The following is a 25,292-nucleotide window of genomic DNA, read 5'->3' as shown; positions in this document are numbered from 1 at the left end:
TTCCCTGCATGGTCTTAATAGTCTCAGTCAGTTCTTTCTGTAAATGGGTATGAGACATGACAAGGGACTGATAATTCACAGAAAAGTCCTGCACCATCTGTGTCAAACTGGACACTTGATATGCCAAATTAAGCAGCGGATCTATGACCAGAGAAAAAAAAAGTGCAAAATCCCGTTTAAATGTATGGGTTACTGATAATGTAGTGAAACCTCCACCAGGGGGAGCTGGTGAGGGAAGAGAGATTACACACTAAGAGTAGCAACACTGAGCAACAGCACAGGTGCGACAGGTAATGAAACAGAATGGTCAGGCAAACCGAGTCAGAAATTATCAGGAGCAGACGTACCAGAAGGAGCAGCAATACACGTAGTTAAAATACCAAGACGAGGGTCAGAAAGCCAAAACATGAGCATGGGGTCCAAAAACGTGAGGCGAAATACGTGGTCGGGGTACAAGCCGGGGAGTCAAATGCCAGAGAGGGAACGTAGCAGCAGAGACGAATACCAAGAGACGGGGTCAGAGACCAGTCTGGGTCATGCACGTGGATACCAGTCAAAGGCAGGAGGATCACCAAGATACAAGGTCAGAGGCTCTAAACTGGAAGCTTGAGCTATCACTAACACTGGTGAGCAGGCTGTGTGAGACTGAAATAGCCCAGCTAGCTCCAGAATGAGGCTGAGGAGATTAACCCCCGCATGCAGTCCAGAGTGAAGACAGCAGAAAATAAACTCTGGACTGGAGCATGACACCGAGCACATCCAAATACTCAGAGATCACCCGAGCATGCTCGGGAAAACCAGAGCAGCGAGTATACTTGCTCATCACTAGTAAACAGCCAAAGAACTCACTGCATTATGAGACATTATAGGCCACTTAAATTGTAAAAAGTTATTCAGACATTATCCACTTTTGGAGGGAAATTTTTTGCCTTGCTGTTGTTCATGCACAGGCAGAGCAAATAAAAGAAGCTAAAGCCTTTTCACATGGAGTGGTGCAAAAATCATCCTTGTTAGGGGATTCTCAATTGCTTTTTGCTTTACTAAATGAAGTGAAAGCTTTTCACAAGAAACCCTTTGTATCAAAGTTGGTAAATTCGCCTTTCTGTGACTGTGCACTATGACCCTACCTACCCTTGCAATTTTTTTTTAAGTGAATGAGTGAGGCAATTATAACTTATGTTACATGACCTGGTCTACTTGGCTGTGAAAGTGACCGGTCTCTCTCAATCTTGCTCATAGCAATCTGTGTGTTAGGGTTGGTGGATAACACTTTATTAGTTACCTTATTTAGTGCAATTGCAACCCAGGGTCCACCGTGCAGAGATGTTAACCTGCTGCTAGTGAGTAATAATGGCAGGGCAGTGCGTCAAGCGATCACCAGAAAACACAGGGTTAAACATCACCCTTTGTGGACTGAGTGCAGATTACCCTACTCTGATAGCTTCTCAGAGGGGTGAGCATTGGCCAAGGAATACCAGCTCAGCTTACCCCGAGTGGCAACAAAAATACAACTAACTAATTGAGCTCCACTGAGTGGCGCAAAAATAAGAGTACCAAGCTCAGCTAACTAAGTGTGTGATATTCCCAAAACAAAAGGGTTAAAGCACGAGGGTTTTACTGTGCCCTGTAAATAGCCCATGCTAACAGCACACATGGTCAAGATAGGCGCTAGGCCAAGCCAAGGAAAAACCTGCCTCTCTAGGTAAAACTAGACATTCACACACGCTGACAGAGCAGCAAAATCTCCACCCACACACACACGACCACAAATGATCTTAGCACGCCTCCAGGCGCCCCAAAGACTCTTTTATAGACTGCGCTTAGGTTCAGTCGGCCAGTCGGACAGGACCTTACTCGTGGACCAATCCGGGACACATCACCGGAGCAGCTAACGACCGGTCACCAATGAGAGGTCGCCACCTCACGATAATGCCCAGTAGGGTGATTCCCAGACTTAGCCTCAGGAATTTCTATTCGTGCTGCCTATTTCTAGTTACTATAGCTGAAGCTGAAGAGCCAGCAGTAACAAAGCGCACTGCACGAGTCTGAGCAAGACGCTGAGACAGACATCTCTGCTGAGTAGCACCCACTATGGTCAAAGCTGATTGGGGGACCACAGAGGGAGATAAGGCTTGGGATCTGCCTTGTGCAGAGTGAGAATCCCAGCTCCTAACACTGTGTCACTGCTTTCCACTGGTTCAATTTGCTGAGCCAGAAGTACATGGGATTGGAGCTTAGGGTATCTATTTGAGAAAAGACACGGTACAGGTACAATTGAACCTGACTGTATATGTAGAGCAACAACATTTGCTAATGTTTTATCTGCTGGTGAGAAAAAATAGAAAAAAGATATTTCCAGCGCCTAGTAAAATTTCTTTAAACTTTATTCCATTGTAGATTAAACAAAGAAGGGTTGCATCTATTTGAAATGCATAGCTTTCTGCATTTCTGCTTTGTATCAGACGGATACTTTTTAATCTACGATGGAATACAGTTTAAAGAAATTTTACCAGGAGATGGAAATATCTTTTTTCTATTTTTTCTCATCGTCACATGAATATTTGGATTGCAATTTCCCTGCACACTGGACTATGACAACTGGTCAGATAAAGTAAGTAGAAAAAATTATGCTATCTGCTTGCACACCAACTTGATGCACCAGCAGAAAAAACATCTGGTCCGTCATGTCATATATTTTACTCTTCAGCAGTATGTGAAATGGTGTCGAGCATTTTATTTTGACCAATAAGCATGAATCAAATTGCAAACTGTTCAAATTTGTGGGTATCTGTGACTATTAGGAAATTCGACTAAAATTAAATTTTCAAAGGATCAATTCCATCCTCTATAGCATAAACTTATCCAATAGAATTATCAGAAATATCAGAAAATGATGTTATGCTTTGTTTTTGTTTGTTTATTTCCCCTTTCAAGGCTGGCAATCTCACTCCACTCATTTCAGGATATGACGTGCACAGAAGAGAGGTAACAAATACGTTTAACTACCATTGCAATAGAGCAACATTGAAAGCGTGGCAGCTCCACAAATTTGACTTTCATTTCTGAAATATTTATAGCTGGTATGATTTGTATAATTTATATTATGCTATTATATCAAATCAAAATTTGGCACCATTCACTTTCGTATCTTAGGATGAAAGCCACCGATGGCATCAGTCCACAGATACCTATGAGTCATATACTTGATCACCAGGTATCATGACCATGTTCTCTTCACGACTTGTACATAATACTTACAATTGCATTCAGATAATACAATGAAATTAATAAACCGAGGACGATTTAGTGCCCATTGCGGTACCAAAAATGATTGCATTGATGCAATACAGAAATCTATGTTTGTATCTGTTTCAGTTCATTGTTCAGCTACAATTTTATATTACTTACGTACTTTGGATTTCAGGATATTTCATCATTAGCAAAAGGCCCCATCGCAGAGTGGTCGATGTGGTCTCCATTCCAGCAGCAAATAGGTTGCCCACAAGTCTGACCAAGTTTTTATTGTGAAAGTATAACAAAGATTCTGGCTTATCCTTTGTAAGATATAAATGTACAGTTTAGGTAATGATTTTATTTTCTGAAATGAATTATGCAACTTAAAGCTTAAGATGATCTGCAGAACAATACTTAGTATTAACATTATAATAACTTTGTAACATATAATCTGAAAGTTCCATTGACTGTACCCCACAACCAGCAGCCTGCATTCATCAGTTTGCTGCTTACTCCCTATAAATAGCTACTCCCTATAAATAGATAGGAAGGATGGGTTGTCAAAACATGACAACTCTTTCTTGCATCATATAGTGTGAAAAACTTGCTCATTGTAAGGCATAAAAATAGGGAGAGCAATCTGAAACTGCATCTTCTAGGATACACTGAAGTTTCCGTGCACAATGCATTAGCAGAAATGAAATAGATGGTGTGGGGAAAAAAAGCTACAAGGAAGGTAGTTTTGGGTAGGGAAGGGTCTGAGAGTCTCAAGAAAAAATTTGATATGTGATTGGGCCATCCAGTAGGTCACAGCATATTAGATTGTGACTTCTTGCCTACGTATTAGAGCAGGCACTGGACTAGCTTCATACAGGAAATCACATGATGCCCATATTAAAAGTTTTACAATATATCAATGTAATTGAGATGGGATGGGATGAAATAAAAAAAATACTGCTAAAATATTAATAGTTAGCATTATATGAAAAGAAAAAAAACACTTTTAAAGGAGTGCTTCTGCAAAGGCAGTCTGAAGGCAATTGTGACCAACAGGGGTAATCGGAGACCTGCTTCTTAGAGGGTCTCCTAACAGCACAGAATAACTGTTCAAACTAAGTCCCGCCATTCAGTGTATAACGGCTGGGCCAATCAGTTAAATACACCTTTCCACTTACTTACCCTAAATCTCCATATCCCTCTTTTTGATTGACAGCTTTAAGGTGGAGATAGATGGAAACGAAGCAGGTGGGAAGGGGTATATAAGTGATTACTTATCGATCTCCCTCTTACCAAACTCTCCCCTCTCCAATCCATGCTGAATGCTGCAGCTGGGATCATATTCCTCACCAATCATTATACCGATGCCTCTACCTTGTGCCAGTCCTTACACTGGCTACCCATCCACTTCAGAATTCAGTATAAACTTATTACCCTCACCCACAAAGCTCTCCATGGCTCAGCACCACCCTACATTTCCTCCCTCATCTCAGCCTACCACCCTACTCATGCCCTCCGTTCTGCAAATGACCTGAGGATAACATCCTCATTAATCAGAACCTCCCACTCCCGTTTCCAAGACTTTTCACGTGCCGCGCCAATTCTTTGGAATGCACTACCCAGGCTAGTACGATTAATCCCCAAACCCCACAGTTTTAAGCGTGCCTTAAAAACCCATTTGTTCAGACTGGCCTATCGCCTCAATGCATTAACGTAAATATCCCTGTGTGGCTCATTTCTAAATTTTTTACCATAACCAGGTTCCTCGCATCATGTTCTCACATGCTTTATGCATTTAATAGCCCTCTGTGTCTGTACTGTTACATATTTAGACTGTTAACTGGTTCATGCAGCAACAGGAACACCTGATTCCTACACTAGGGATGGTCCAAACAATAAAAACAACAAAAGCAATTGTTACCATCCACCTTTGGTGTTTCCCCTTTTTCCATATAGATTGTAAGCTTGTGAGCAGGGCCCTCATTCTTCTTGGTATCTGTTTTGATCTATGTGTTTATTGCTATGCTGTGCTGTAATGTCTTTTGTCTGTAGAAGTCCCCTCTATAATGTAAAGTGCTGCCGAATATGTTGGCGCTATAGAAATACAATTATTATTATTATTATTATTATTATTGGCCTCGCTAAGAAGCACCGAGCGCCTGTACCTGGTTTTAACAGTCACACTGTGCTTACAGAGTTCCTTTAATCATACCTTCCTGTACTATTTTTTTCAGTTATACATGCATTTAAGCATTTATGCCCTACAATAATCACTCAAAAGCAGATGGCATGATTTGTGGAGCCTTTAATTAAGAGATCTGAGAGCACTTCGGACATGAGAACCGCCCACCAGAGCACTTGTCGGAGCTGTGCTCGCTACGGTAAGACTTAACTTTCAAATTCATGCTAATGCTAAAACAGTACTAAATTGTATGTTTAAAGGTGTATTTCCTTCTCTAAGATCATATGTCAATATGTAGTAGACGTCGTAAAATTAACAAATACCTCCAATTAGAAATGTAGTATAGTTCTTCTGATTCGCTGTGTCATTTACCGCATGTGCAGGGCATTGAAGTAGCTTAGGTATCCATAGTTAAGACAAGTGATGAGTGAACGTGCTCGGTACTGCTTGTTATTCGTTTGAGGTTCAAGTATTTTGGTACTCGATATACTCATCCGCCATACCTGACTGCCTATCCAGCACTTTTCACCGCTGTTTTTCAGCCAATAAACATGGGAGGATTACCTGACAATCATGGAAATGCAACAGCTATTTTTGCTACTGGCATTATTGTGATTGGCCGGCTGCATTGGTGTTCAGCACGCCCCTGCAATGTGTGACAGGAATCTAGGTCTCATGGATGAGCATATTTGTTGTTATCCAAAATAATTTATTCACAAGTTAGGGCTGATTGCTGGCCCTCCAAAATTTAAGAGTGTATTTATGAGTTCTACTTGAAGCGTGGGTCGAGAAGGATGAACAACCAGTAATCAATTTTGTCCAAAATGCATATAACACATGGGTCTCGGGAGACACAGCTGTACATAAAGTTAGCCACGTCTGCCAGACTCCAACAGTCAAGACTTCCCTGTTCCCACAAGGAGAAGGACTCTCCATCTCCTTCTCCCTCTCCTCCTTCTAACATTTCAGTAATTCTGCTGGCAAAAAAATTTGAAAAATTTAGCAAAAAGCCAGTGAAACAGATAGTTTAGAATAATTGCTACACTATCAACTGATGATCTGCCCAAAAATGATACCTACAGTAATTACACCTTTTTGAAATAGTAAAAAAGGGTCTCTCAATCCCAAAATTGAGTGAGATGTACCTGATTGCCCTCTCAAATTTTATCATAGAGGGCTTCCTTAGGGCCCTCCCAAATTAATGGTAGAGGGCCATCCTAGAGTCCTCCCAAATTTATGGCAGAGGGCCACACAAAGGCCCTCTAAAATGCATGGTAGAGGGCAACCTGAGGGCCCTACCAAATATATGAGTGAGGGCCAACTGGTGGCCTTACTAAAATTCTGGGCTAGCTGACGTTCAGTGGGGGTGCCATTAGGTAACTTTAGGGTGCCAAACTCTGCAGTCAGGCAGGGACAATTCAGAATCAGGTTTCTGCAATTCTTATCCTGTTTAGAGTCCTTTGGTTATGTCTCCCCTACTTTGTCCATCCTTGTGTGCATAAGGATGCAGTAGTAAAAGAAATTGGGCATTCTTATCTACAAGATCTGTCCACATGTCGGTCATTAGAAGGACATTCACAGTAGCTGCATTCGTGATGGCATGGATGTTGTTATGAGACACGTGCTGGTGGTGGATGGGGTCCCAGTACTGAGAGATGTACGCCGCCATGAGGTTGCGGAAACCCAAAGAGTCCACAAGCCAGAAAGGCAAGATTTCCAGGACAAGCCTTTAAATGTGACCATTTAGCCAGTGGCTGGGTGGGTGGCAGGGATTTTTTTGTGTTTCAAGGCCTGTGGTAGGGACAGCTTAAAGCTGCATTGGGACAAGAAAATGGAAGTGGTTAATGATGGTGCTTGCGAATATACAATGACAGTTGCAGAGCTGAGCATATGCATGCCTGCCTCATGGACAGGGGAATGACAAGCATGAAGCATCCGGTGTACTTTCTTCCTTCATCTCTGCCTGGTCCATCTGCCAATCTTCCTCTTTAATTGTGAGCAGGGAGCCTTGGAGTAGATATATGCAAATTGTCTCTTTAGAGATGAAGAGGACTAGAACTCTAGTGCCACCTATAGGAAGTAGCAATCCTAAAAGTCAATATTGACTTTCCAACGAGCCTTGTCACATGACTTAGGATAAAAGCCAAGGTGGCACTAGAATTCTAGTCCTCTTCCTCTCTGAAGAGGCAATTTGCATATTATTATTCTATGCAAGGAGTAACATTACCTCTTGGATCCTGAGTAGATATGTAAGATTATTATACTGATTATGGCGACATCGCCACTCACCATCTTGGTTGTTTCCTCACAGATGTCATGCATCCATGGCCACTCATTATTTGTTATGTGCGGAGGCTAAGTGGAATATCGATGGTCATGTTGAACCTGGTATTCAACTACTGCCCATTATATCTTACAAAGCTGTATGTTCCAAACAAGAAAGAAATCTCTTAGCACCGCTGCACCACTTATACCTCAATCTTGATTCCAAGAGGTCAAACACACGCCAATTTTTAACGCCACACGACCCCAAATGGAACAGGTGCTCAATCTATAGGAAAAAAAAATCGAAACTCCACATTAGAAGAAATTACGGATGGCACTCATCGTTCCAGTATTGCAGGCTTTATTCAGGAATAAAAGGCATTGGCACAGGAGATATGTGCAAAGTACGGACTACGGCCATTTCGCGCTGCTGCACTTTTATCAGGACCCGTCATTTCTTCTAATGTGGATATCTTACAAAGCCTTGTCAAGCACATATTCAATGTTGAGTTCCAGCGTGTTGGCAGGTCGCAAACCAGTCAGGGAGCTAGCACTTGCAAGTGCTGCTGCAGCACTCTCAGACAAGCGGCAGCTGTAGCTGACTTACATAAATGGGTGCAACAGTTGGCCACCTTCTCCCTCTAGTCACCCCACTGCCTCTGATGGCCCTCTAAAAACTGTTTGAGGTTCACATGAGGACTATAGATATGGTGGAGGAGGAGGAGGATAAAAAATAACATGAACAGTAAACAATTTATAGGTGTAAAGAGGTGCATGGGAATAGGAATGGCAAGGGAAATTGCCACATGTGGTTTCTCTGGGGAACAGTTGCCCGATTTCTCCCTCTAGCCACCCCACTGACTCTGATGGCCCTATAAAAATGATTAACTATAGAAAGGATGGCATCACAGCTACAGAGGTGACTGTCTGATATCCCAGCTTGACTATCCATCTCTACTGAAGACCCTTTCAACTTTTTGAGGGTTGAGGGGGCATCATCTCTGAAAAAAGGGTCCCGCAGATGCATTCAAACTGTGTGAGCAGAAATCTTAGAAGAGTCAATATCCTGAGGCCACATGGGGGACATAGCCCCTCACTTTGTCACTGACGATGATTTCAATGTCCAGGGATTACTCCAGAGTGGTTCTTGTGTTGAGATGCAGGTCTGGATGGCTGTTGTCATCCTATTAGATAGCTAAGAATAAATGTATGCTTAGTCTAAGGGGTGGAGGAGGTGAGTTATTTTTTTTTCAATTTTTGATTTTGCCTTATATACAAGTCATTATACAGGAAAGAACATTTTTTAACATTTTTTTCCTGTAATATCCATTTTATGCTTGGCTTTGTATGTTTCACTGTCAGTCTGTAAAAGTGGAATAATGCTCTGACAACATTGTTCACATCAGCAACCTGAGAGTCAGAGATGCATCCAGGCATTTTCCCCATGCTGTTCCCATTCCACTTGAGAACTGGTTCCAGCCAGCCATGTTAGCAATTTTACTGCCCCGTGGACATCATAGGAGGGTGTGCTGGAAAAATGCTTGAGTTTCCCATTATACTCCTTAATCCGGATGAGCACTGTTTGATGCGAGTAATGCGCACCCGGGAATTTTATTGCTCGCTCTTCACTAATTTCGACTTATCATGTAGTGACAGTTAATTGTTAGTGGTTGCAACCAAGGATACCTAAGCTACTGTAATGCCCTGGACATGGGGTAAGCGACACAGCTTATCAGAAGATTTATACTACGTTTCTCATTGCGGGTATTTGCTAATATTATTATTGTTACTACTAATATAAGATCTTGGAGATGGAAATACCCCTTTTGGCACCTCTACTGCTCTCCTATTCTGAATGGTTAGCATTTTGCAGGTTCAAAATTTGCTAGCAGACCCCTTTTAAATACTAGCATACCATACCTCTTGTTGCTTTGCAAGGAATGAATCAATAAGGTTTCTCTGATTGTTCACATCCAGTTCTCTCTGCTTTCTTGTGAAGGTCTCCGTTACAAACTTTTGCAGCTCAGTATAGTTTTTGGTCATTGTTCTATGGCTCCCTGGCAGCCAGCCAACCAGTGAGGGATAACTGTTGTATAGCTTTAAATACAAAAAGTCACATTATTCCATCATATATATGAAACAAAGTTTAAAAAGTCACAGAAACTGCGAGTTATTCAACAATCAAAGCTTAGATATCTGAGAAAGAACTTTTATCACCCATGAAACTCAGACATCTCATGTACCGAACATTAAAGTTAAGAAACTGAAAAACAATGAATGGGAATAATCTTTCCCTGGTCTTTCTCATTGACCAAATCAGTCCACCAATTATTTAAGCTGATTTAAAAAGTAGGTGGTGTTTTCTTGTACTGTATTTTAACCCATTAAATCATTTGTTTCAAAGAAAAACTATTTAATAATTTAATAAATTTACAATAGGTTGGACTAATTTTTGTGCACTGGCTGTCATAGATTGTCAAGGAACATGGAAAGAAGACAGAAGCAGTAAAGTAGTTTTTTTCCTCTGTTTAAACATATGGTACGTGTGTTTGTAGTCAATTGGGTCCCCAAAAAATATATATTTTTATTATTCAGATCAATTTCAAGCCTATATATTTTATTATTAATTGAGCTACGGTGGAAACAAAAAAGTCAGCAAATTCTTTCTGTGATAACATATTCATAGTTACATTTGAAATCTGCATTAAACTTTTATTTTATTTTTGAGGGGAAACTAGAGGTGAGGAATGTTAAGTAAGAAATTCTTTTTCTTTACTTTATATATGCTTTTTCTTTTTTACATTATTTTTTTTACGATCTTTTAAATATTTAACTATTAGTGAAAATTAGCAATTAATTTAAGTTTGCCTGTTTTATTAACATTAACAAAATTTGATTCATCGAAAATCTCAAGGATGAAAAAGCCTCTTATTGTCTTGGTAATAAATGTGCAACATTCAGAGGTCTCCTAGGAATTTATTTAAAACTTTTCAAGCACTTAAAGGTAAACACAGTCTTAAGGCCCTTTTACATTTAGCGATGCACCAGCGATCCCGACCAGCGATATGATGCGGTGAGGATCGCTGGTGCATCGCTAAATGATCGCTAGTCAGCTGCCAAACAGGCAGATCTCAAAGTGATGAGAATATATACCACTGATACACACCCATCACTCATATAGGCAAATATACCTTCATTGAGGATATATAAATAACTACGGAACCTCCACAATAATTTAAATCCTACAAACAATACGGAGATAAAGACCGCAAATAGAATAAAAAGGTCACTTTATTGTAACAGACTCTTAAGACAAAATGTACAAAATACAGACAAAGAACAAATTGCTCATACAGGGCTCATATGTGGTAACCGCTACTAACACCCTATATATAACAGAATGGGTGATAAGAGATGAAGCAAAGAATCTCAAAGAGAGACATTCATTATATAGTATATAGGCCCTCACTATGAGAAAACAGAGCTAACACACTCCAAATAGAAAAATAATGTGTAAATAGATAAATAGAGACAAAATCATACCCATATGTATCTGTAGGTGAGCGCGGCACTAAGGAGAGCAGCCCCAATCTCAAAGTGATGCAGCAGCGATATAGTGGACGATACTTACTTTTCTGACGCGGCGATGAACACGTCCTCCCGCCCGCGTCCACACGTCGCTCGTCAGCGCCACAGGAAGCCCAGCAGGAAGCTGACGACTAGAAATGGAGCCAGCCGATCTCGCGCCATCAGCGATGGACAGCGGGGGAGCCGGTCGGAGGTAAGTGTCACACATAGTGATATCGCTAGCGATATTGCTGCTACGTCACAAAATCGGTGACGTTATAGCGATGTTGCTAGCGATATCGCTATGTGTAAAACCCCCTTTAAGCTGGATTCACACGTGTTGCCAGTCGCAGGTCTCCTGACCCGAACCATTAAGTGCTAATCCTAACGCGGGATAATATGCATGGAACGTCTTTTTCAGGCAGATTCCACCCAAAACCCACCTGAAAATAAGTGTCCTATAAAATACCCATAGTGCATAGCATTGACGAAATGGCATATCTGAGTACTTGTTACGTCCTACACTTCTTTTAATTGCTTCAAGATAAGAAAATTGGATTAAAGTAGCAGCATGTACATTCTTCACAGTGTAAGGAGATGGACATATTGCCCTGTTCCCCCTTGAAGACATCAGTGTTGCGTAAAATGTAGTGAGTAATGTGTATAATGTCATATACTATTGTGAGGGTGAGGTGTAATGTGAATTGTGTTTTGATGCATGTAGTGTTCTGCACTGGACTGTTAGGAAGCTGAGTTCTGCCCAGCAATAAGCAGTGAGAAGGGTTAAGTGTTGTGACTAGTGACGCGCCCCAGGGGCCATGGGATACTCGGTACCGGGCCGGTTGTCTTAAAGGGATATGTCACAGTGGCAGTGACCCGGTCCGTGTCCCCAGACGGACATGTAAAATGGTGGAATTGATTAGAATAAAGTTTATGTAGAGATTCGTGATGCCACCTGTGGTGTTCTGGTCAGAGTGACCAGCGCTGCAGTGTTGCTTCTCTGGGACAGATGTTATGGTGCAGCAGAGTTGTTAAAGCTCTCCACAGGTAGAGCTGTAGTCCCAGGGCAGTAGAGATGAGTTTGTAGATGGTGAGGCAGTGTGGAGTGGAGGATGTAGCAGAGCTGAGTTGAAGACGCAGAAATAATGCAGATGACACAATCACATGTAGTTCCAAAGGCTTTACTCACAGTCTGTCTGCAGTACAGGTGCCCGCTTCGGTGCTGCGTCCTTCATGCGAGAGGTCCAGACAATTTCCAGTTAAGATGAAGTACACCCTTCCAGCTTTCCCTGTCAGTATGTACCTTTATTGGCCGTCTCCACACACTATGCTGCTTTTACTCCTTCCTTCCTTCCAGCACTTCACAGTTATCATTCTGGGCCAGCAGCTGCGAATCCTGTCAGACAACATGTAATCTTCCATTTCTGTGATCCTATATAGCTACCTTTCCAGTCGGACTAACCATGGTAGGGGCATTGGTCCATAAAGTAACCAAAGCTATCGGCTTGCTAGTAGCACCCTGAGGTGCGCCAGCTAGGCTCGGGGCCGTTCCCTTTGCGACCAGTTTCTTCCCCCACCTGACCTGTAGTCAGCGTAGATAAGGGACCCACGGGGAGTATGCTCCAACAGCGTCCCAGAAGAACCTTCTTTCCTTTAGGGAGCATTCCTTTAGTCCAATCCGTCCACCAGCCTCTAATCTGTAGAGCTGCTGCAGACCCATCCTTCTCCTTCCCTCTCTCAGAGGGATCTCTCCTTGCTTTATATTCTGCTCCCACTCTCAAGCTACGCACCGCCCACCTCCCAGCACTCTTCGTGTTCCAAGCAGGGGCCATAAAGGGGGCTCTGCTACACTACTGGTGTGTGTGAGATGTGGGTGTTGGAATCTGGTCGGGCGTCTCCACCTTACCTGGTTGTGGGATACCACACCTCTCACTTCTGGGTGAGGTGCAGTACCTCTGTGGCAACTGGACCCTCTGGGGCACCACATTCCCCCCCCCCCCCCATTGAACCCAGAACATCCACGGGCTGAAAATGAAGCATAAGATGTTACAGAGGAACATACAAAAATTAATATTTTTGAAACATTACTATCGGTAGGTAACAATATAGACAATACTATCAAACATCTCCTAAAGAGAGGTACTTTCAGTTTAAACGTTACCAACTATTCCTATTTATACTATCTGTGACTCTAAGTGCTACCTGGTGACAACCACTAACTATGGTTTGTCACCTGTCCTAAATCTTTATTTATAAACCTTACATTTTTATTAAAAATAACTACTGTACTATATTCTGTAGAAAATTTGCTTCTAATGCTATCACTATATACTGCTATCAACATTTTTATTAGACATTACTCATAATAATATAAAGTGCTTTATTGAACTGCAATTATATTTGGCAAGTAATAGATACTGTCCCAGCCGGAGTATCTTCAAGTGTCCTTTGGCTGGTGGAAGACCCACTCTAAACCTTCAACGGTGGTCCTGGGTGGGCTGCAGGACATAACTGCTCTTCCCTTTTAGACCCTGTCTTCGGCCACACCCAACGGGTTTTTGTTCAGGTCTGAGGTAGTTGTACAATAATGAGTTCTTATTTTTCACTGGTTTACGTAAAACCAAGAGAGAGCACCTGAAGAGGTGCAGAACTATATACAATGAAGAGATTTAAGATCATACCTAGTTCATGATCTCAGCAGTTATTTTTTAATTGAAAACTGGGAAACCTGTGCAAAGTTGGCAAAATTGTGCAAACACAAACAAACGAGGCAAAAACTTTGCCAATACCCTCCTGGGTAACTGCTTATAAACTTTTTTAAAACGTCATTGATGTCAACCTCCTGGGGTGAATGAAGCAGGCTTTTTCTTCTGCTTCCACGGTAGATTTGTAGGGTGTCCACTCCCTGGCGGCATAACACTTTTGAGGTACTCCTCCAGGAGAGCTCATCCTGATGAAGCTTTATAGATGGCAGCCTGTGCTGAGATTCCCGCAGCTTGTTGGCAGGGTGCAGCGGGTGTTGCTGCTGCTGTGGGCATGGAGGTGGCTGCTTCCATTGGTAGAGCTGCAGGGGTGACTCTAGGGGCTACCGATGATCTGGGTGCCCACTGGGTTTCATATGCCGCCACAAATTCATCTGGTATGCGGCGCACAAAGCGTTCCAGCCGCGTGCCCCCTGGTGGCAGGTAAAGGAGATGCCCCTTGGTGAGATGTGCCTTCACGTCTCGGCAGCTAGCAAACAAGTCAGAGATCTCCTGGGCATCCTGAATAAACCCGAACCCCTTATCCAGGTTAAAGTTCAGAACTCTACCCCACCCGACAGGGTCACGCCGTGCCGACCGTTCCGCACGGGTCTGATGCTTTTCCTCCAGGTCTCGATCTAGTATGGCCAACCTCCTGCTCTCTCCTCTCTTGTGAGCTGCCGGATCTGCTGCTGGCAGTATTCCTCATTGGATAAGGGGTATCCCTGGGCCATAGCCTCCAGCTCCTCCCGGGTGATGTCATCCCAACAGCCTCTGCCTATGGAGGACGGCTGCGGCACAGCGGCAGGCTCCAGTGATCCCCCACTGGGGGTTGTCTCACGATCCCAGGCGATGTCTAGTACTATCTGCCAAGGTTTTGGGGCAGGCGGGGACTCAACCGGACCTGATAGGGCTTCCCAGGGTGCAGGGGCAGCGGCGGTACCTGTGTTTCCATGGTCACACGGCGACTCTGTGGGTGTCAGCAACAGGACGGATGAAGAGTCTGCAGGCTTTGAGGCTGGAGGGCCGCTTTCAGGAGCGGATGGCGGTGCCTCCTGGGTGAGGGCGGTGGCTTCCAGCGGAGGGGTCGAGGCAGTGGCAGCAGCGGGTGCCGGTGAGGAGGCCTGCGCCGCGGTGGCAGCAGCAGGTACTGGCGGTAACGCGGCCTTTGCAGCAGTGACGGCAACAGGAGCTGATTGTGATGCAGCCTGTGCAGTGGTGGCGGCAGCAGGTATGGGCGATGTGAATTCCGGTTCAGCAGCAGGTGGTACTGGTGGTGAGGGTACCTTCTCAGCAGACCCCTCCTGGGCGTGCTGCCTCCGCTCCTCCAGCAAGGCCTGCCGCAGCTGCAGGCTGTTATTCAGCTGGGCGAGTTCTTCCTCCAGCTGCTCCATGTCCATGACTTCCAGCGGGCCAGAGCCTATGATGATTGCGCCGAGGGAGAGCTGTTCTTCTCCACCGCGCTCTCCAGGCCTCCGTCCACTCTCCATCATGGCTGCCTGGGGTAGTGGCTTCTTCTTGGCTTTTATACCCGCCGCTGAGCTTCTCTCCTCCTTTTGGGGGTGGCGTCTCTTCCCCTTGCCACCCTACCCGGCTAGGACCCGGAGTCTTCTGGGCGTCGGCCATGACGCTGTAGCATAAAAATATAGGCAGGGGAGGCCCAGGATGGTTTTCACCTCTTTCTAGGTGCCACCCACAATGACACACCTCTCTGCACTGCTCTGGTGGTCATTTTCACAGTCCATTACATTCGTTCTTATGCACATTTTCAGACAGTTTCAAAAGCATCAAATCTTCAGCACACAGGACCCGGTGACACTGGGCTTCGTCATCCTGTTCGTGACACCAAAATGATGCGCCCCAGGGACCGTGTGATACTCGGTACCTGGCCGGTTCTCTTAAAGGGATATGTCACAGTGGCAGTGACCCGGTCCGTGGCTCCAGGCGGTCATGTAAAATGGCGGTATTGATTAGAATAAAGTTTATGAAGAGATTTGTGACACCACCTGTGGTGTTGTGGTCAGAGTGACCAGCGCTGCAGTGTTGCTTCTCTGGGACAGATGCAGGGGCGTAACTACCGGGGTAGCAGCCGAAGCGGTTGCTTTGGGGCCCGGCCCATATAGGGGCCCGGGTCCCCGCCTCCGAACGGCACTACCCGGTAGTGCAAATGGGCAGACATACCGCTGCGGCCTGTTCAACCGGTGCTGCGATCCAAGAGAAAATAGCAAGAGCCAGGAGCGGAGCTGCAAGGGTCCGTCCTGCTTCCTACCCGGAGGCCACGCTTCCTGTCTGACACAGGAGTGCCGCTGAATGACGTCATCATTCAGCGGCCGCTGCTGTGTAAGCGAGGAAGCGCGGGCGATGCTGCGGACAGGTGAGAGGAGAGGAGAGAGGTGGTGTATGTATGTATGTGTATGTATGTCTGTGTGTGTATGTATGTGTGTATGTATGTCTGTGTGTGTGTATGTATGTGTGTATGTATGTCTGTGTGTGTGTATGTATGTCTGTGTATGTCTTTGTGTGTGTATGTGTGTATGTCTGTCTGTGTGTGTATGTATGTCTATGTGTGTGTATGTCTGTCTGTCTGTGTGTATGTCTGTCTGTCTGTGTGTGTGTATGTATGTCTGTGTGTGTGTAGGTTAGCCTGGCCCTGGAGGAGATGGGGATATGAGGAGAAGACCGCGATGGGGAGAGAAGGCCATGATGATGCCTGGGGTGATGGGAGAAAGCCATGAGGGGGTAATGGGAGAAGGCAATGAGGGGGTAATGGGAGAAGGCAATGAGGGGGTAATGGGAGAAGGTCATGAGGGGGTAATGGGAGAAGGCAATGATGGGAGTGATGGGGTGATGGAGAAGGCAATGATGGGAGTGTTGGGGTGATGGAGTAGGCAATGATGAGAGTGATAGGGTGATGGAGCAGGCAATGATGGGAGTGATGGGGAGAAGGCAGTGATGGGGTGATGGAGAAGGCAATGATGGGAGTGTTGGGGTGATGGAGCAGGCAATGATGAGAGTGATAGGGTGATGGAGCAGGCAATGATGGGGTGATGGAGAAGGCAATGATGGGAGTATTGGGGTGATGGAGCAGGCAATGATGAGAGTAATAGGGTGATGGAGCAGGCAATGATGGTAGTGATGGGGAGAAGGCAGTAATGGTGTGATGGAGAATGCAATGATGGGGGTGATGGAGCAGACAATGATGGGAGTGATGGGGAGAAGGCAGTGATGGGGTGATGGAGAAGGCAATGATGGGAGTGTTGGGGTGATGGAGCAGGCAATGATGGGAGTGATGGGGAGAAGGCAGTGATGGGGTGAAGGAGAAGGCAATGATGGGGGTGATGGAGAGGGCAATGATGGGGTGGTAGGGAAAAGAAATGATGATGGGGTGGTGGGGGAGAATGCAATGATGGTGGTGGTGGTGGAGGAGGAAATGATGGAGGTGGTGAAGAGGGCAATGATGGAGTGGGGGAGAGGACAATAATTGGATGCGAGGGGAGGAGGACAATGAGGGGTGTGGAGGATTGGAATTGGAGGAAGGGGGACTTATAATGGCCTTAGGAACAGGGGGAGGTGGAGGAAGACTTTCTTATCGCTTATTGTGTCTAACACAGTCCCTTGGTATATAGTGTACTCACTATGTCTAACACAGTCCCTTAGTATATAGTGTACTCATTAATTCTGTATAACACCATCCTTAGTTACATAGTTTCCTCCTTTATTATGTATAACACCATCCCTTATTACGTACCATCCTCTAGTTATATATGGTGCCGTCCCTTATTATATAGCTTCCTCTGCTGTTATGTATAGTGCTGTCTCTTACATAGTGTATTCTTGTTAATTACAGTGTTCTCTTTTATTACATAGTCCTGTCAAGGGCCCCGCCACTCTGTACACAGCGGAATTCAGGCCAGGGTTCGCGGCAGAGGTCAGGTAAGCAGCTCCGCCGCGATCCTAATGTGACCCTAGTATGCATTATCGGTAAGAGGGTGCGTCTTGAAGGGGGTGCATCTTGAAGGGGGTGTGTCTTTGAGGGGGTGTGTCTTTGAGGGGGCCCCGTTTAAAAGTTTGCTATGGGGCCCAATCAGTTCTAGTTACGCCCCTGGACAGATGTTAAGATGTTATGGTGCAGCAGAGTTGTTAAAGCTCTCCACAGGTAGAGCTGTAGTCCCAGGGCAGTAGAGATGAGTTTGTAGATGGTGAGGCAGTGTGGAGTGGAGGATGTAGCAGAGCTGAGTTGAAGACGCAGAAATAATGCAGATGACACAATCACATGTAGTTCCAAAGGCTTTGCTCACAGTCTGTCTGCAGTACAGGTGCCCGCTTCGGCGCTGCGTCCTCCAGGCGAGAGGTCCAACAAATGTCCAGATAAGATGAAGTATACCCTTCCAGCTTTCCCTGTCAGAATGTACCTGTCCTGGCCGTCTCCACACACTATGCTGCTATTACTTCCTCTTTCCTTCCAGCACTTCACAGTTATCTTTCTGGGCCATCAGCTGTAAATCTTGTCAGACAACATGTAATCTTCCATTTCTGTGATCCTATATAGATGCCTTTCCAGTCGGACTAACCACGGTAGGGGCAATGGTCCATAAAGTAACCAAAGCTATCGGCTTGCTAGTAGCACCCTGAGGTACGCCAGCTAGGCTAGGGGCCATTCCCTTTGTGACCAGTTTCTTCCTCCACCTGACCTGTAGTCAGCGTGGATAAGGGACCCACGGGGAATATGCTCTAACCGCATCCCAGAAGAACCTAATTTCCTTTAGAGAGCTTTCCTTTAGTCCAATCCATCCACCAGCCTCTAATCTGTAGAGCTGCTGCAGACCCGTCCTTCTCCTTCCCTCTCTCAGAGGGATCTCTCCTTGCTTTATATTCTGCTCCCACTCTCAAACTACGCACCGCCCACCTCCCAGCACTCTTCGTGTTCCAAGCAGGGGCCATAAAGGGTGCTCTGCTACACTACTGGTGTGTGTGGGATGTGGGTGTTGGAATCTGGTCGGGCGTCTCCACCTTACCTGGTTGTGGGATACCACACCTCTGGGTGAGGTGCAGTACCTCTGTGGTGACTGGACCCTCAGGGGCGCCACACTAACCCATAGTGGGAGAGGCTAGTGCAGGGGACAGACACAGTTTCTGCTTAAAAATGTAGTCAAGGCTGAGTGAGTGGCAGAAAAGGACCTAAGGTCCAGTTTGTGCTGCAATTCGTGGGTGTACCTTAGCTGAGATAGATTAAATTATAAGATAGCGAGATTCTGAAAACCAGAAGTGAAGGAAAGAGTTGACTGAGCTACAATGTGATCAAGGTGAAAAGAGTCAGCAAACTGACTGGAGGACTACGACACTGAGTGAGACAGGTCTTTGTACTAGATGGACCAGAATGTAGAATGAAGTGAGTGTCCCGGGTAAGGTTCCTTATGTGTCAATAACCTACAAGTAAGTTTCAGCCATATTGGAATTATCCCTTTAAAAGAAAAAAATCAAGGAACCTCAGGAGGAAAGATGACTTTTATGGACTGTAATGGGGTACTAAACTGGGTTGTGTAGAACCAAGTGAGAATAGTGAAAACTGGAACCAGAGAAGTAAAAGAAGTGAAGAGAATATGTATAGAGATGCTCAGTGATATTGAAACGTATGAGAAGAAATGTGCCGCTAACTCATGTATATAGTTGTCATCAGACTTTTGTTCAGTAAAACTTAGTTTTCGAAGAACTGGTGAAACATTTGGTCCTGGGAAACCAGCAATATCATGCGGCCTGCACCAGTGTAACGCCTTCACAGCACAAGCCCACATACCCAGCCAGGACCCCACTTTCATGTAAGGTGTCGGGGAGCAACAGATGAGTACATCGCCCACTGCTACTGTTACAACAGTTTTGATACAGAGACATTGGGGGCAGAGTAGACATGAACGTTGGCAAGACACTGGCTATGCTATCTCAGCAAAACAACCGCCTGCATTTTTCTGATGTGACTTCATCTGGGAAAACTTGTGTTTTTCCTGGCATCTAAATGAAGCCATGAGTAGGGATGAGCGATATTGCCCGATATTGTATCGGAATTCCGATTTCCGATATTGAAAAAATATCGGAATTTCCGATTTCCAATATCAATGCAAGTCAATGGGAGAAAAAAAAAAATCGGAATTACAAAATGACCACTACAGTGCTATATAATGGCTAAAATGGAGGGGAAACACCTCAGGATAATGGGGAAGGAGTTTGCAGAGGCAGAGGAGCAAAAAATCGCTAGAAAAATGCACAGAGCGAAAGCTGTAGCAGGAAAACGTCTTCTTAACAGCGGTGTTTTTGCTTTGGGTTAGGATTAGTTGGGGTAAGGTTAGGGTTTATGGTTAGTAGGGTAAGGGTTAGGGGTTAGGGATAGTTAGGGTTAGGGTTAGTGATTTTACATTATTAAATTAAAACTGCCGGTGGTGGTGTCAATATGCCCTTTGACTGACATGTGTCTGCGTTCAGCTCACCTTGCTTTGCAGGGAGTTTCCAGAAGCAGCACGTGGAGGAACGGATACACTCCCTTTAAACCATGCTTAGCCTTCTTGTGCTGATTATATTACTGTTATTCAGTAATTCTGCATATTGATATTCTGCTTTTGGTTCATGTACATCTGCTCCTACTGCTTCCTAAACCTCTGTCTATGGTTATCCTGCTATTGGCTGGTCGCAGAATGTCCCAAACCCAGAGGAAATACGCAGAAGTAACAGTAGGCACAGGAACTTGAGAGAACCAGCTGGTGAGTCTGGAACCCGTATAGGCAGCAGAAATCAGCATAAGAGCCAATGGAACTAACGGGCACCAGCTGACGTTACCAGAGGCCGATAACTAAGCAGGAGGTAACCTGTGCCAGAATGCACTACCAAGGACCAGCAGACGTTACTGGAACTCGAAAAACACAAAGGAGGGACCTAAGCCATTGACTCTACTGAGAACCAGCTGACGTTACTGGAACCCAGATAAGCAGCTGAAGGTAAAAGTGCCAGTGGCTGTACTGGGCAACAGCTGACATTACTGTAGCCCGGATACCACAATGTAGTAGTGACATAAGCCAAAAGCACTGCCAAGAAGCCCAAAAAAACCCCACAAAGATGCAAGTTCAAGAGCAAAAAGACAGGAGTCCGGGGACATCTCCATCTGTCTTGGGTCTTCTGCATCTGTCTTCCTGTCTTGGGTCTTCTGCATCTGTCTTCCTGTCTGGGGTCTTCTGCATCTGTCTTCCTGTCTTGGGTTTTCTACCGGAGTAATGTCTTCTCGGCAGAAGGTACAAGAGCCACATTTGCCCCCGCAACCCGGACACAGTCTTTTTTACTCCGTAGTCGCAGCAGGGGAGGAGGTGGGCCTACTGGCACTGTCGAGACCAGCCTTGAGCACCAGGTCCCGGAGTCCACGTAGGGGGCTCCTACACTGCCGGCACCACGGATAACAGCAAACTGAGCCGGAATGATGTACGGAGGGGGCGTGGAACAGTGCGGCAGACACAACCGTGTAACGGCGAGCGTTGTCGAAACACGGTTTGGAGCAGGAGGTACCCGTGCCCTTGGGCATTCCCGAGAACCAGCTGGCGATGCTGGAACTCGGTTTACCCCTCAGAAGAGGCACCTGTGTCCGCACTTCACTGCCAGGAAACAGCCGGCGTGGCTGGATCCCGCCTCTTGTGCTTCTGCCTATAGGTGTTTGGCATCTGTCGTCCTTTTTTTCCACTTTGGTCTAACGAGGTACAGCTGGCGTTACTGTTGCCCAGAAACACAGCATGCTGTGAAAGTGTCAGTCACGGAAATGGGCACTAGCTGGTGGTACTAGAGCCCAGAAACACGGCATGCTGTGAAATCAACAGTCACGGAAATGGGCACTTGCTGGCGGTACTAGAGCCCAGAAACACGGCATGCTGTGAAAGTGGCAGTCACAGAAATGGGCACTAGTTGGCGGTACTAGAGGCCAGAAACACGGCATGCTGTGAAATCAGCAGTCACGGAAATAGGCACTAGCTGGCGGTACTAGAGCCCATGGAAAACAGTATGAGGTGAAAGAGTCAGTCACAGAACCAGGTGCTAGATGTTGGTAGTAGAGGCCAGAGCACTGGCATAACAGATGACGCTGTGTGCAACATAGGCACATGACAGAGCATGCATACTGCTACCAACCATGCATGTAACCTGTCTACTCTGGCCCAGGGCAGCAAAAGTCACCAGAAATCCAGACCTGGTTCATTTTTAGGAATGTAAGCCGGTCCACATTTGCAGCAGATAGTCTGGCACGTTGGTCTGTTAGTACATTGCCAGCTGCACTAAAGACACGTTCAGAAATCACACTGGCACCAGGACAAGCCAGGACCTCCAAGGCATACTGGCTAAGCTCGGGCCATGTATGCAACTTGGAGATCCAAAACTTGAAGGACAGATCCATCCTGAAGCACACTGACAGGGGTGGAGAGGTATTGTGCCACCATGTCACGGTAACGTTGCCTCCTAGTGCGTTGCACTGTCTGTGCTGATGGTGCCCGAACTGTTTGCGGGTTCAGAAACCGTTGCAACAGGTTGGGTATACTGAACCTGTCAGTAGCAGATGTACTGCTTCTGCTACCGGCTTCTGAATGGATTCTGCTGGGCCCAGGATGCACTGAGGTACCTGCTAGTGCATGCGCATCACTGCTATGTGGTGGAAAAGAGTACATGAGTGAATCAACCAGTGCATCTTGGTACTCCTGCATTTTACGCGCCCGGTTCAACGGTGTAATTAGGCTTTGAAGGCTGTCTTGGTAACGTGGATCTAAGAGGGTGGCCACCCAGTAGTCAATTGTGTGGAGAATACAAGCCACGCGTGGGTCATTTCTCAGACACTGCAGCATGAAGTCACTCATGCGCTCAAGGCTGCCAACTGGCCATGCATCGCTGTCACCAGCTGGAGGAATGTGCTCTGGCTGCTCTGCATCACCCCATCCACGCTCTATCTGGTGACTACTAGTAGAGCGCTGTGTACATTCCTCCTCTGGCTCATCCTCATAGTCCTCTCCATCCTCCTCTCTTGTTGTGTCCTGCCTGGAACTTTGTGAGGCACCCACAGAGCTTTGTACCAACCGGGCCAATGAAGATTGCCTGGTTGGTGCAAGTGTCTCATCATACTCCTCCTCCTCCAGAGAAACCTCATCCCTTAGTCCTTTAAGTGATGATTCAATAAGGCATATAAGGGGAATAGTCAGGCTGAGTAGGGCAGCATCCGTGCTCACCATCAGAGTGGAGTCCTCCAAGCACTTCAAAATGGTGCATATGTCCTTCATGGATGCCCACTCTGTGGTTGTAAAGTGGGAGGGCTGAGATGTGTGTCGCCTACTTTGCGCCTGCTGCAGCTGCAACTCCATAACTGCAGGTTGCTGCTCACACAACCTACGCAGCATATGCAAAGTCAAATTCCACCTGGTGGGGAGGTCAACAATGATGAGGTGCTCGGGCAGGCCCAATCTGCGCTGCATGGCTGAAAGGTGCGATGCAGCCATGCTTGAGCGCCGCAAATGAGAGCACTCTGACTTTGTGCAGCAGCTCCTCAAGGTCAGGATAGTTCCTAAGGAAACTCTGCACCACCAAGTTTAGGACACAGGCAAGGCATGGAATGTTAGTCAGACCACCTAGGCCCAGAGCCGCGACCAGGTTTCGGCCGTTGTCACACACCACCATACCTGGCTGGAGGTTGAGTGGCGCAAGCCATATGTCGCTCTGCTCCTTGAGCGTGTTCCACAGCTCGGTTGCGGTGTGGCTAACATCACCCAGATAAACCAATTTCAACATGGCCTGTTGATGTCTGGCCGATGCAGTGCTGAAATCGGTTGTTGTGGTACGTCTGGGTGCAGGTGAGTCTGACGAGGAGTATGAGGAGGAGTCAATTTGTACAGAGGAGAGGTCTGCAATCCGTGGAGTTGACAAGACCCACGCACTTGCACAGTCTACTTCAGTTCCAGGCTCAACTACATTTACCCAATGGGCGGTGATGGAAATGTAGCGTCCCTGGCCATGCTGACTGGTCCACGCGTCGGTGGTCAGGTGGACCTTGCTACTAACTGCATTTTGTAGCGCATGCTTAATTTTACGCTCCACATGCTGGTGCAGGGCGGGGACGGCTTGCCTGCTGAAGTAGAAGCGGCTGGGAATGCTGTATTGTGGGATTGCAAACCCCAACATAGCGATAAAGGCTGGCTTGCTCACCAGCCAGAATGGTAGCATTTCCACTGCAAGCAGATTGGCAATGCGAGGATTCATGCCCTGTGCTCGTGGGTGGTTTGCCGAGTACGGGCGCCTTTTCTCCCACACCTGTGTGACAGATGGCTGCACACTGGATTGGGAGTGTGAGGATGCCAGCGATTGGGATGCTGATGCTGACGAAGTACAGACAGTGTGCCGCCATACAACACTGCCTGCAGATGCACCCTGGCATTCTGGCGAGGAAGCGGGAGCAGCTGTTTGCAAGCTGGAGTAAGAGCTTGCCGCTATGGCTGAAGAGGTGGAAGGTGGGGAACCAGCTGCAGTTGGCGAATCATCTTGGGTGTGATGCTGCCACTCCACAGGTTGCCTCTTCCTGACATGCGTCAACATATTGGTGGTATTAAGGTTGCTGACGTTCTTCCCTCTCCGCACAGTGTGTCGACAAAGCTTGCATCTGACTACTGTAACGTTATCTGCAACTTGGTCGAAAAAGGCCCATGCACCACAACTCTTGGGCGCACCCCTTGTGTTCTTTAAAAGAGCCCTGCTCCTAACGGGTGCTGAAGTTGAGGGAGCCGACAACCAATTTTCCCCTTTTCCTCTCCCATGTGGACGGCCACGCTGCGCCACACCTGCAAGCTCTTCCTCTGAGCTATCCCCACTTGCTTGCAGCCCCTCAGCATGCCATGATGGGTCAAGGACCTCGTCATCCAAAACACTTTCGTCAGCAGAAACTGGCAGCTGAGTTTCATCATCATCTGCTGACTGGGGTCTGGCTACTGTGGGCACTGGCCCACCCTCCACTTCTTCCTCAGATGGACACAGTGGTTGCGCATCTGTGCACACTACCTCTTCTTCAGCTGCAGGAATGCTGTCTGAATGGCACACGGATTCCAAGCCAACAGATTCCGAGAAGAGGATTAAGGTTGGCTCCTGGCCCTCTGAATGTCTGGGCAATTTAGTGGGCAGTGAAGAAGCAGATGGCTGCTGCTCTTCAGTGGCCTGACCCGATGTGGTGGAGAGGTCCTGGGAGGATGCTGCGCTCATTGAGGTGGATTCCTCAGCTGCCATCCAACCAACAACGGTTTCTACTTGATCCTCTC

The 25,292-nt window shown here is 46.3% G+C and overlaps 1 protein-coding gene across 1 annotated transcript in view; it reads right to left on the bottom strand.

The window, feature by feature from the left end:
* LOC141098572 (cytochrome P450 2C5-like) overlaps positions 1-25,292 on the bottom strand; it is a 150,970-nt gene that overhangs the window by 88,737 nt on the left and 36,941 nt on the right. Inside the window, exons 6-7 of the mRNA XM_073586478.1 lie at positions 9,599-9,775; positions 3,413-3,554 (exon numbers count right to left, since the gene is read on the bottom strand). Of these exons, the coding sequence (XP_073442579.1) occupies positions 3,413-3,554; positions 9,599-9,775 (319 nt within the window). The remainder of the gene's footprint in view (positions 1-3,412; positions 3,555-9,598; positions 9,776-25,292) is intronic.

The sequence above is a fragment of the Dendrobates tinctorius genome, unplaced genomic scaffold (assembly GCF_039654945.1).
Source record: "Dendrobates tinctorius isolate UK_male_01 unplaced genomic scaffold, ASM3965494v1 ptg000093l, whole genome shotgun sequence".
In the NCBI taxonomy this organism is placed as follows: Eukaryota; Metazoa; Chordata; class Amphibia; order Anura; family Dendrobatidae; genus Dendrobates; species Dendrobates tinctorius.
The sequence above is the reverse complement of the archived record's forward strand: the minus strand, read 5'-3'. Positions and strand labels throughout refer to the sequence as shown.